The sequence below is a fragment of the Larimichthys crocea genome, chromosome XI (assembly GCF_000972845.2).
Source record: "Larimichthys crocea isolate SSNF chromosome XI, L_crocea_2.0, whole genome shotgun sequence".
NCBI classification, from domain to species: Eukaryota; Metazoa; Chordata; class Actinopteri; family Sciaenidae; genus Larimichthys; species Larimichthys crocea.
The window spans coordinates 14121805-14135165 of NC_040021.1; the positions used below are offsets into that span (position 1 = coordinate 14121805).

The 13361-nt window shown below is 39.6% G+C and overlaps 1 protein-coding gene across 2 annotated transcripts in view; it reads left to right on the forward strand.

Annotated features, from left to right (window-relative positions):
• The window catches only part of syndig1l (synapse differentiation inducing 1-like), a 32960-nt gene extending 20694 nt beyond the window's left edge, over window positions 1-12266 (forward strand). For both annotated transcript variants that reach the window (XM_010738111.3, XM_019278998.2), the window contains 2 exons: window positions 652-789; window positions 10574-12266. In XM_010738111.3, coding sequence (XP_010736413.2) covers window positions 652-789; window positions 10574-10732 — 297 coding nt within the window. In that variant the 3' untranslated portion in view covers window positions 10733-12266. The remainder of the gene's footprint in view (window positions 1-651; window positions 790-10573) is intronic.
• The last annotated feature ends 1095 nt before the right edge of the window (window positions 12267-13361 follow it).

Here is a 13361-nt window from a genome sequence, read left to right on the forward strand (position 1 = left end):
ATTTCACATCTGAAATGAAGTGTACTTTCAACCGTAGCTTTTTTTTCATGCCAGCTGTTGTTTAGATGCCAAAATGTAGAAATCTGCATATCTCAAAACTAATGAGAAACTAATGGGCCATCACAAAAAGTCCATGAATACGAGCTGTGACATTACGAGAAAACAAATGCAGTGACTCGTCTCTGTTTTGTTTCCCATTACACAAATGCCTTTTTTCTTTTTCAATGAATGCAGATTCTTCCTTCGCCCGGTCGACCGAAAAATCCCCTCTACCTGTGTGCAGATTGTTGTACTATGCAAAGGAAAGCTTTTACAATTAAATCTGCCTCAATACACTCCTCTGTCCACACATCCCCTTCACAAACCTTTCAAAATATTACAGTAAATGGATACATTGACCAATCTCTTGCCAAGAGCTGAATGAGATAATCAATATGTCACGACATAAAATGTTAAGTTCGAAGATTGAGTTGTTGATGCTAGTAGTTTTGCAGCTTTTTTTATGCTAAGCTAACAGGTCACTGACTGTGAGCATAAATTTACCATATAGATATGACAGAAGTATTGATCCTTGAGTCGAACAAGTGTATTTCCAAAACTGTTCAACTATTTATGTGTATGTTTTGACCTGAGTTGCTGTTTTCTGTGCAGACGGACTGCTCCAGCGACAGTGAGAGCGAGGACAACTTCATAGTCGTCCCTCCACGAGACCACCTGGGCCTGGCCATATTCTCCATGCTCTGCTGCTTCTGGCCTCTCGGGATTGCAGCATTTTACTTCTCACAGGGGGTGAGGTCACACACACACACACACACTAGACCAGATCAGACTAATGGCATCAGACACTGAAGAAGAGAATATGTAAATTTCATATATAGCCAAAATAATCAATAGTGGAGCTATGTGGTATATAATATATAAACATATGATACGATATATAAACATATGGATGCACTGTCTGTCACACAGATGTGAGTGATGCAACATCTGTTTGTCGAATTTAACATAAAACAGGTGCATCCTCACACACACACGCTTCAAGATTTCTTAGACATGCAAGCACAAAACAACACATGCACATGCACACAGCTCTATGTATGATTTAACACCAAAAACATCAAGGATTACCATACAAAAAAAGGACTGAGAGCTGACTCTCTTACTGCCAACGCAAGGCCACTTTTTCCTGAGCTCCCCATCAATAACTCAAGGCCAATCTGTAATGGCTGCTTGATGCTCTGTAAACAGGTTGAAAGACGCCTTTAGGAAGAGTTCATAAATCACTTTCAAGGCGCTATCTATAAACTCCAAGAAATGAGGTGTTGATGAGAGCCAGCCTTTGAACTGGTGGCGGTTTCAGGAGGATTCAGGATGAACCCAATTACAGGTTTGCCGGCATATTAAAGGTGATGAGCTCCCAGACACATTAAACAGCTTTGTTTTAGACATAGTTTAGAAGGCAGAGGAAATATATGAAAACACATTTATGTCCATCACTACATTTAATTTTTTCTTTAGGACAGCTTTTTCCACTTAACTGTGCAAATTAATAAAAGAAAAAAAACATAAGATTTTCTGTCTGTCTTCAGCCGTCCACTCCTGCAAGCCATCGAGAGTAGTGAGTTCATTCAACCTTGTCTCTGTAAGGCACATGATGCTACACTCTCGATATTCCCTCTGTTACCTGGGTAATGCTGTTAGCTCCTCCATCTCATTGGAGAAAGATCCTATGTTCCTCATGATAACAGACAGTACACATGGATGTTTACAGTGTATACCACTGTATACCTACTGTATAGAGACAGCAGTTACTTAAGTAAAAAATCTGTGTGAGTTTAGGCTGCAATCTGTCGAGGGAGGACAAGTTAACACTGTATATTTTAAAACTTTTTGTCAATATGTCCTTAGCTGGAGACACTGGCAAACTGCACATAATGGTTCTCTAATTGATTCTGGTCTTCCTCCCTCTTTGCAGCTCTGTGGGAGACAACGCCGATGATGGTGTGTCAGTCAAACAAAGTGCAAAGGGAACTTATCTAGCCACTCATCAGTACTGCCTCTCTTGTGACCTCTGTCAACATAAAAAAAAAAGATTGAACACATTAAAAGGCCTCCATAAGCACACAAATAAACATGCAGCGTATGTTTAAAAGCACATGTAAACAAACACATGCTAGAGACGGACAAGCTATTTGGGAAATTGGCCTGCCTTTGACAATAAATTCTTATCAAAAGCTTGAGCGTTTAGCTGTCTTATCTGTGGGCACGAGGCAGATTAAGGCAGTCAGTGAATTATCTTGTCAGGAGCTAATTTGATTCTTCCTGGGTAATTACGGGGAAGTGATGGCTGCGTTTAGGGATGGATGGCTTTTCTGCCAATCTCCCTCCTTTAGAAGGTGCCGTCCAGAAGAGCTGTCAGGAAAAGATATGGTGGGAGTCTGGGATCGCTTCATTTTATAGCTCAATAACCCACTTCACTGGTCTTCATTTTATTCGATTGTTCGGGGGCCACCATAACTAAGTGAATTAATTCTGTAGGAGTTAAGGAGTGTGAGGATATTGTAAGTTTTTAGCTGAACACGTCTGTTCAACTGAGTTGTGTGTGAACCTCCATGCTTCTGCAACATCTGTACTGACAGAAGAGTGATCTGTGCTGACCTACAGAGCTAAAATACAGTAAATCTGATCAATAAACTGAAAAGAATCCAAATGTTTTTCATTTATTTCTTACTATAAAAAAATATTATGTTTTAGGAATGTGTGCACAGTCCAAGAAAGAAGACCCACTGTAGATATAAAAAACGAAACGAAAACACACCAGTTGTTATTCTCAGGTGATCATACATGAATGAGAACATACAATAGATCCTAAATGTTACACATTAAACTTTTAAAGCTTTGTTAAGCTAAAGCTAGGATGCAAGGTAGCCACAGTTAACCGGAGATGGTTCCGCAGGTCCTTCATCCCTGCTGCTGTGAGACTTTACAACAGCCATTGCTATTTTTTGTTCTCCATTGCTATTTTTTGTTCTTGTTTTTTGTTTTTTTTTGTTTGTTTTTTTTTGTTTGTTTTTTTTGTTTTTTTAAGTTTATGTTCTACCTTAGTACTTGTTTTAGCACATTCTACTTTAGTACTTTTTGTAAATATGTACACTTGTGTTTTCCCTCCTTGACTATTTTTCGCTGCTGTAAACAAGTGAATTTCCCCGTTGTGGGATAAATAAAGTATTATCTAATCTAATCTAATCTAATCTAGATGAAGCTAAATGTGCCTACATCTTCCTACCTGTTACCTGGTAAAAAGGTTCACCACTTTATAAAAAGCTGAATGGGCAAATCGTTTAAGAACTATTTCTCAATGCACAATTTAGAGAATCCAGAGAAATCTCTGAACATAAGCAGCAAGGCTGAGAACCAAAATTGAATGTCTGTGACCTGCGATTCCTCGGGCATCATTGCATAAAAAGCATGATTGAGAACACTTCAGAACACCATTGTCATAAACACAGTTCCTCGCTGCATTTGGAAATGCAAGGTAAATACTCTACCAAAGAGTAGAGATATATATCAACAATATCCAGAAACTGCCTTAGGCCCAAGCTCATCTGAGAGTCCACATTTTAAATAGATTTAACATATGATGGATGTCTTGTACTCTCCAGCTTTTTTGGAATTGGGTTTGCACTTTTCTTGTGTTACATATTTATGGCAGCTTGTCAACAAGCAAAAGCAGACTCAAACAAGCAAGCATACGTGTATAGCTCTTTTTAGATTACCTGAAGTGCTACCAATGGATAATATTGTACTATTGTAATACTGTACACCATGCAGGTAATCAGTCCGGACTCAAGACCTCAAATGTTTTTTTTCCTCAACTTCACTGTTTTTACAATTTCTCTATGCTGTCTGCCTTCGTAGAGCAGTCCGAGCAGATGCATTGTGGGATTAGAGTGGCAGCAGAATGAGCCAGGGAGAAAAGTTTAGAAAATGATAGCACATCAGCTTCGCTTGAGGACATTTACAAACAAACAGGTTAGTGACTGTAATAGAGTCTGTGGACGGCAGATCAATAGTGTTTTTGTCCCACTGGAAGGTCAGGTCTAATCAAACAGAGAGAGAGACGTTGCATGGCTTCCCGGAGCTGAGTAATAGTATCAGTGTTCACACACACAGAAACAGACATGCATTCATCTGCTGCTTTAAATTGCTCATATCCTATTTGCGAAAGACTACATCATTAATTCTGTGTAACGTCTTTATGGTAAATAGTGCTTTACAGCTTTAGGATTCAGTGTTAACCGCCCACACACACACACACACACATACACAACTGATAATGACGAAAATACCATGAATATCTTGGGAAAATTAGCCTGGAGCATTTGATTGGGAAGCGGAATTGAGTTTCAATTATTGCCACTAATAGGGTGAGTGTTTTGTTTGGAGATGCTGATAAATGTTTCTCTCAGCTCTGAGACATCTGCGCTGGAAAGTGCAGAGTTGAGGAGCCGCAGTGATTCATCTCTCACGATTATGCAAATAAGACTCCCCTGAAGTTATCTTACAGCATACAAGTCATCATAATGGATGGAAATGAATGAGCTAATTACTGTGAAACAATGTATGTATTTGCATTTGGCTGCATGGGGGGAGGTCGAGAGACACACGGCGAGGGGGAGAGAGAAGGGGAGAGATTTGGGTCTTTGTGCTTTGTTTATTTAAGAAAAACCTGTTAAGGGCGCTGAATTGACAGAATGCATCGTAATATAAGTCTCCATGCAGCAACGTCTGAGATGCTATCTTTTTTCCTGTGACACCACATTTCAGTCATTTTGTCAAGGTTGTGGAGATAAAGTCTTAATGTTTCTAACCATTTCGCTCTCAAGGGGATTCAAGGAAAAAACCTCACACTGACATATACGGTGTGTTACACTATACCGAGAGTATAAGCACACACACACACACTTACCTATTACACCACTTACCCTATTGTACTCATTTCTACATTATGGAATTATTATATTTCGTTTTTCGTAGTCATGTTCCCCTGGGAGAGCCACAACATTCCTGATTTAATTATTTGTCGAGAAGTCGAGAAAAAGACTGATAAATCAATTACAGCGGTTAACAAATGCTTTCAGTGGACAAATGAAATAACAGGCATGTGCCCTTCAACTCCATTTCCTGCCAACGATGGAGATAATTACAACGTCCACTGTCTCAATATGACCCTCTTCAAGACTTTGTCTCTTCCTAAAGATCTTGCTGGGGAGACGTAATACATCCTCAAACGGAGAATGTGCTCTGTCTCATATTTGAAAGCAAACTCAAATCTAATTTCCCACAAGGCCTCCATGGCGGTGCTTTTGTTTCAGTAATTACTGTATTGACATGGAAGCTGTCTTGAATACATGTCCTTTGTCTAAATTTGCTTCCTGACCTTTCGAGGCGTTTGTCTGAAGAGTCTTTTATCTGGCTCTCTTTATCTTGGACTATTAGGCATTGTCTTCTAAAACCTTCTTGACACTAATGAAACACATGGTGCACAGTGGAAAGACCACATGTGCAGTTTTTTTCAGCAGTGCAACCATCACAGAGTCTTTTATTTATTATTATGGAAAGTTGGCTGGATCATGAGGAAAAACAATTCAGCCACAGAAATCATTGTGCCCATAACACAGTTCAAGATCCAGTCGCACTGAAGCTGTGTCCTGGCTGCCTGCCGAAAGTCATTTATTGAAATCTGTTTCTCAGTTTTTGTCAACAGAAACACACAGGATACAGTTTTACAAGACCGATGTTGTCTCAAAAAAAGGCTGTATTCAGACCAAATCGGGCATTGCAGCGAGTGGCCACAGGGTTCTGTGGCAGCGGGGGTGGTTACTGGGACTGTGTTGATTTGTCCTGAATGTGGCCACTATGAAACAATCAGAAAATGATGTAATTATGCTGATTAACCAGCTTTTTCGATACCAGCGCTCCCTCACCCTCATTCACTCCCTATGTCGCTTGAGCAATACTCTCCCTCTCTTTGTCAAACTATCGGAAACAACCCAAAGCTAAATTCTTTGTGTTGCTATACTACAGCAGATACTGCAAGCCAAGCACAGATTTAGTTGCTAGATACAGGAAGGAGTATTGTAGTTTAGTCCATGAACTAACCCACTGAAATAAATTGTGATTGTGATTGACAGTGATGACATTATGATATGCAGTATTCTAATCAAGAACTTGTATCTCCATTTCAACAATCATAACAAACCACTTGAAACGAGTAAGTAGCCATTATGCAGTTGTGTGCAGTATGCTTCCCAAACAAATGACGTTTCTGCATTTGCTTTGTAGTATATTGCAGTGATAAACAAGACATCTACGTGTTACTATTCTGATGTTATAGGCAAAAGATTAGCATGGCACACTTTGCGTCAGTTTTAATTTGCATCTGTCCTACTGAATTAACTTGCTGAGAAACAAGCAGAGAATAGCAGAGTCTAGATAAGAGTTCACTTTCTGGCTCTGTTTGCATGACTGTAGTGCAAATGGGTAGAAGCTATGAATAATACAGTATTTTTTTATAATTCTAGGTGCAATGTATTGATGAAAAAGGCGACAGTAAATATTAAATATTCATGAAAAACATCAGTATGCATAACAAAACACTGGCACATCAGTGATAATCCTGTCTGTGAGCTATTTGTTTATTAATGTTGTTTTAATTGTTGCTGTATTATAATGTTAATAATTATTGTCTTGATTCACTTTGATTGCCACACGTCTAGGCATAAAGCAGTTGTTCAAAATTCACTTTCTAATAAATAATACATTTTTTAGCTGCTCATCTGGGTCAGTTTCACAGTGTCAAAGGGTAACATCCTCCACTTCTCCAGGGAAATGTCGATGTGTTCCAGAAAGGAGTTTTAGACTCTCCAGTGTGTGTTACATTTACCTCAGTACTGTAAGCTATGCAGAGCACACCTAAAAAGAAATGAACCACGGGGCCAGGTAGCTGAACCAGCTGGCTCCTCTCAATGAGGAAAAGCAGTGACTTGATTTCAAGATTCTCTGCTATGATGAATAAGGTTAGGCATCTTGAAAAGAAACCTAATTTGAGACACTTCTACCCACAGTCTGAGAGCTTGTGAGCAAAGCCAGAGGTCAAAACAGGGATTCATGTAGCTCCTTGCTTTGGTGTTTGGTTTTCTTTTCGCTGTCACCGTCAGACAGAAAATCTGCATCACTGCAGCCGCTGCATCTGACTAACAGTCACAGTCACTCTTAACCTCTGTCATGAATAAGAATCATAACCTCATCTACTGCGGCTCACTATCACAATGGGTTTTTATAAGAGATGACCATGGCCTCTGAGTTATGGGCGGTGACCCTGATACCAGTTTCATCACATTCACACACAGCAGCATTATCATTAGAATGAGTCCAACAGTATAATGAAGGCCGTTTCACACACTCATTTCTACAACTGTGCTGGCATTTATTCAGTACAATTGTGTGGCCGATGTATTTGGTTATATAGGCACAATTAATTATGAGTGTTATTCAGCAACATACTGGACTGTGCACGCCAGTGAATCTCATCAACCAGAAAGAAAATGAATAGATTCATATGTGACTGCATTTGGAATAAAACAGAACAGAAATTAGTTTGGGGTAAGACATCGAGGATGGAAAAATAAAAAGTAAATGGAAAAGTCCAAACAATGTCACCGTAACACCTTTTACCATTATGGCTGTATGTGTCTATTTTCTGCTTCAGTGCTGACCTCTATTCAGCTATAGAAATGAAAACAACTAATCAACATAGGTGTCTCTCTTCCCTCAATTTCCCTCATGGCAGGCAAATTCATTCGAATAGCAAGACAGCTGGAGGATACCCAGCACAAGCAGCACTGTAAACACACCAACAATGGGCAGGATATACAAGAGAAACCTTTATTGAACCGCAAGTCATTGTTGTATTTTTAAGGAAAGTGTTCATATCCGTTACACAGATAGTAGAATGATACAAAAAGCAAGAACCCCTTTTGGCACCAGTTACATAGCTGATGTTATCTGCTTTATTAATAAACGTCGAGTGTATGAGTATGAGAGTTTATTTTGTCTCACTCACACTGACAGGGACTCCCAGTGATGCTGTCTAATACTAATACTAATACTAATACTAATACTAATACTAATACTAATACTAATACTAATACTAGGAATAGACTGTTGAATATAAACAAAGTGTTTTTCATTTCTGTTTGAAATAATTTGTAATGAAGCAATAAAAACAACTTAATCATAATTTGTATTTAGAAAGTGTATTGATGATTAACAATGAAATGTGGTGAAGCCCCCTACAGGGAGCCCTTTAACAAGTTATTTAAATGTCTAGCGTGTAAGATTTAGGGGGCTCTGAATACACAGAATGTGGCAGAACTTGCATATAATATGCATAACTATGTTTTCATTAGTGTATAATAAGTGTCCTGAGTGACATCACTTGTAGTTTTCTGAAGCGGAAAATATGCGGCTCCGGCCGCCGCCATGTTGGATGTACTGCTTCTTCCACCACGCAGCTAATCAAAATATCGGCAAGAACATGGATCATCAACGGACCTGAGGCAGGCTGAATGACGCCTGGGTGCTCGAATAAGCCATCTGTAACAGCACTTACTTTTTAATCAAGCGGCCACGCTGTTAATTATGTGCAGCTTTAAGGCTTAATATAATTTGAACGGGTGAGTTAAAAAAATTCACCCTCAGCACAGTTGTCATGGACAAGGAAATTAGCTATAGAGACCAAAACAGTCTAAACCAGGCATTTCTCAGACCTAGAGATTGCTGTTCGGTCCGCCGTGTTTCTACACTAGCCCAGAATGGATAAACCAAACACTGGCTCTACAGCATAGTTTTTGCTAACCGCATTTGGAGGGGGTGGTGAAATGAGGGGAATTCAGTTGGTTGCAATTTGCAACCTTACCACGAGATGCCAATTTTTGAATTTGAAAAAAGTGGAAGTTACCCTCAGCTCTACAGAGCCTCAAAGCAATTTTCAGTTCATTGTTTCGGTTTTATGACCTGCAGCTTTAACCTGCAGTTTTGGTTCACTCTGAGAGTGAGTTTGTACTATTTTCAGGCAGAGCAGGAAGCTGTTTCAGCAAAACACCACAAAAAAACACTGCATACTATACTAGCATCCAACAGCAAACATAACCTTCTGCTGAATATATCACAGCATTTAGCTCCAAAAGCCAGGCATTTCCCACAGTACTCGGTGGTGCTAATATTGGACACGCCTCTAAATAAATGTTCATTTTACTGTTTAAATAACAGATTATTTACATAACTATAGTTTTATTCTTTCAAAGATTGGATATTTTTGTAGTTGTCATCACTAATCCGTTTAAATATTGCCCAGATATTGACAGAATCAAACAACTATTAATATTAGCAATTCATACATTAATTATAAGTCAGCACCTCCTCATTCAGTGGTGTTTGTTATTCAGTGTACTGACTGATTCTTCTATTGTGAGTGTGTGCAGGTGTGGCTCTGTGCCTTTTTGAAGCACCGAGAAAGAGTCAACAGATGAGGAAGAGACAGCAGGGCAACGGGCCACTAACATAATGAGGCGAGGAAGAAAACATAGTGCCACTGTTCTTGTTGACAAGCCAGAATCTATTATTGCCTTGATGAGGTTTTTATTTCAGACAGCTCACATGATTTAAAAATTATTTTTGTTTGGGGGTTTTTATAGAGCCAAAAACAATTTGAACATCAGTGCATTTCACGCAGACAAAGCCTGCTATGTTTACTTCTTCAGCCGGCTCGCACTACAGTAGTATGCAAAAGCAACTGTTATTTAAGCAGACTGGTTAACACAACACCACAGAGGATCTATATGTGTCTATATTGGGTTGTAAAACTGCGCTATAACCTTAAATACATGGAAAATGGGTCATCCTGAAGGGGGGCTGATGTCTGGAAAAAAAGTATTGTATAATTAAGTTTAAGCAAGAATAAAAAATGACCATTTAATAAAGCAATGTGGACGCACAATAATGACCTATATAGGCATTCATATTTTTAGTTTTCCACATTTAGCACACGTTGTTGATGAAGTCCTTTCATAATGTTGTTTATCAAACAATAGCAGCACTTCTTTACTTTGCCCGTGTCTTGAAAGACGTTGTTTTGCTCAATCTTTGCTGCTTCTGTTGTATTTCTTTTATTCTAATGATGAATTATGATAAATCTGTTCTTCTTACGTGTCCTTTATCAATTTATTGCTAGCTGCTGATATGACTGTAACCTCTGGTTCTTGACAACTAATTGCCATTTTTTAGTCCTGTCATGCATGATGAGCTCTCTCCGGGGTTACACTGAGTCTCTTGGTCAATGGGCCCATCATCCAGTGCATGCATTCCCTTTTTTTTTTCTCACATCGCCACAGAAATACAAGACAGCTTCTGTAATTATGTTTCTTTTGAAAAATAGGTCACTCTTTCTCTTGAGGTCCCTCCAAACTGTATCTGACTTTCTTCTTCTTCTCTTGCATTTTCTCCTCTCTAGACCACCAAGGCAGTGAACAAAGGTGACTTCCCACTGGCCAACATTGCCTCCCGACGGGCTTTGTTCCTCGCTGCCCTCTCTATCACTATAGGCACCGGTGTGTATGTGGGGGTGGTGGTAGCTCTCATCGCCTACCTATCTAAACCAGGACACATATAGCAACCTCACCTTCCCTCCGCACACCTCCCGGGAGCCTAGGAGGAGGAGAACATCCTCCTCTTGGGAGAACGGCATTGCTCTTGCAGACTTCGAGGAAAGTTTTTTTCGGGGATGTACAGTTTTTCCCTCCACCTTCCTTTCTTTCCAGCTTTCTCTCCCTGCAGGCCCTCTGTCAGCCAAGATTAGCCACAGGACTGGAGAGAGGTCAAGCTGGAGGGTGAGAAGAAAGGGAATTGGGGATAGACAAAGTTTTTGTTTTTTGTGAGACCAGGAGAGGGTTTGGAGGTATTCCATGCTGGAGTCCAGTTTGCATCCCATTGACTACATCCTCTTTTGGCTGGATTTTTAACTTCCAAGACCCTGACAGAAACACTGAGGAGAATAGACTGTTACGATAGCTCCTTGAACTTAAGCAATTATTAAAGAGGAGAGGTTGAGGAAGGTTAGAAATCAACACAAATTCACTCTTAAACCAACTTTATGTTGTTGTTATTTGAGCTGCAGTAAAAATTGTAGCCTCTCTGTGGAGTCGTGTCTCCTCCTGTGTCCTCCTGTCTCCTCCTGTGTCCTCCTGTCTCCTGTCATTGCAGTTTGCCAGCCAGAACAGTCTTTAATAGACCGTGAGCTTTCCACATCAACTCAAAATACCAAGACTGCATCTGTCTCTGGGCTCACTGCCTCACGGTAGATGACCACACTCACAGTTTCTTAAAACATGACAAAGGACAGATTTCATTTCCAGGAAAACTTACAAAAAAAGATACAGAACTACTGATAATAATTTCAATCAATGAAAAATAAAGCTCTGAGAAAAAAAAATGTTGAAATACAACCACAGGCACAGGTTTCTTTCTCATTAAACGATATGCATTGGCATGAATTGCAAGAATCTTAATGGAGCCGCGGGCCTGTATTTTACCTTGGAGAAGGTGTCCATCCATCAAAGACATGCCCTGGAATCTAACAAAAATCTGTTCATGCCTGATATGGTTTGCCTACGTACATGCAAATGTGCTTTGTTTTTATGTCTGTCTTTTTTGTGTTGCCTGCTGTCCAAAGGCACCTTGATAAATCCCACTTTAAGGAATGTTCATTATAGCTTTTGAAGTAAAGCACAGAAGTGAGGTGGCCAGATGGTCCAAAATTCAGGGGAAAGCGGTGTACAGCGTCTCCCAAAATCGCTGCATCTGGTAACACAATAAAACATCAGCCGTTCACAATGGACGAGGAAGTTATAAATCAGGTAGATAATGTCATTAAAAGGCAGGCCTTACATATCCTCCAGGGCTGCACATATAAACAAACTGTCGCAGTCTGACAGCTTTGAATTTAGCTGTGATCAATTATTCTTTGCATGACTCTAGCTATGCCAGCAGTATACTGCTACGCATGATTGATTGGATTAAGAACTTGTTTTTGTCAGATCATAAAAAAAGCTTAAATTAAAATTGATCAGGTTGTGAGTGGGCTCGTATTTTGTGCAGTACTTTAACTCACATTCCCCAATCCAGCTATTAAAACAGAGGGTAATAAGTAATAATTAAGGGTAATGAGTAATAAATCATTGAGACAATTCAATTTGTTTCTTCTCAATTTCAAAAATTCTTCCTCAAGTTGAAAAGCAAACACTCAGACAAATTCATTTATTCTCTTTGTATAAAGGGCTTATTAATTACTCAGATTTGAGTTTGCGTTCTTAGATTGTCTAGATGCTCCTTCAAGCAGTGAAGCCTCAAGAGGTGACATTATACACTTAGTTTCCCTGCACAGGTCCAGCATTAGTCATACCTGACATTTATGGTGCACAATTATCTCCGCATAATGGCTTTTTCTGAAGGAATGTGTACTCTCCAGAGCATAGCCCTAAAATAGCACAACCACATTAATTTCACTAATAAGCCACTTTTGCCGTCACTGGTTGCTGTCACACTCTGCAAGTAAGCAATCCATTTACACATCCTCTTCTCTGTGAACACTTTAAAATAAATATGTATGTCAGTTCTGTTGTGCTAACGAAGACTGAACATTGCCCGTATTCTCCGGTGTGCTCTGCTTAAATAAAATCGCACCTAAGGCTCCAAGCTTTCCTTTGAATTTTATTTTTGGCTGCCTTCATGAGTAAACACTACAGTTGCGTTTTGATGAAAGGCAGTAAGCTGAACGCAGATTGATTTCTTCACCTCACTGAGTTTCTGGTCATCTGAATAGCTTGTTACACTGTATATGTTTGGCCTTATAACCTCTGACCCCTTGTTAACACATGGTGGTATAACTCATGAGCTACTGATTCCACGTCAGTGTATGCACACATCATGACCATCACTGTAACTATACTGAAAGACTCTGTACGTTTGCTTTCATCTGTTGGAGTTTTATTGCTGATAATGATGAACATGCTTTGTGTTATGTAGCGTGTCATTCAAATGATGTGTTTTTATCTGGCTTCTTTGGCAACCTGGTATTGTGCAATGTGTTACAACAGTATGTGGATTTCAATGCTGTTGTTATTTTCTTCTCATTGTGATGAGCTGATGTACACATCCAAGCAACAAAGACGTTTGCTGAATGCATTCCTCAATGCCAGGGCGATAGTGCTCTCTTTGTGTCGTGCTCCTAAGCCGAATTAAAG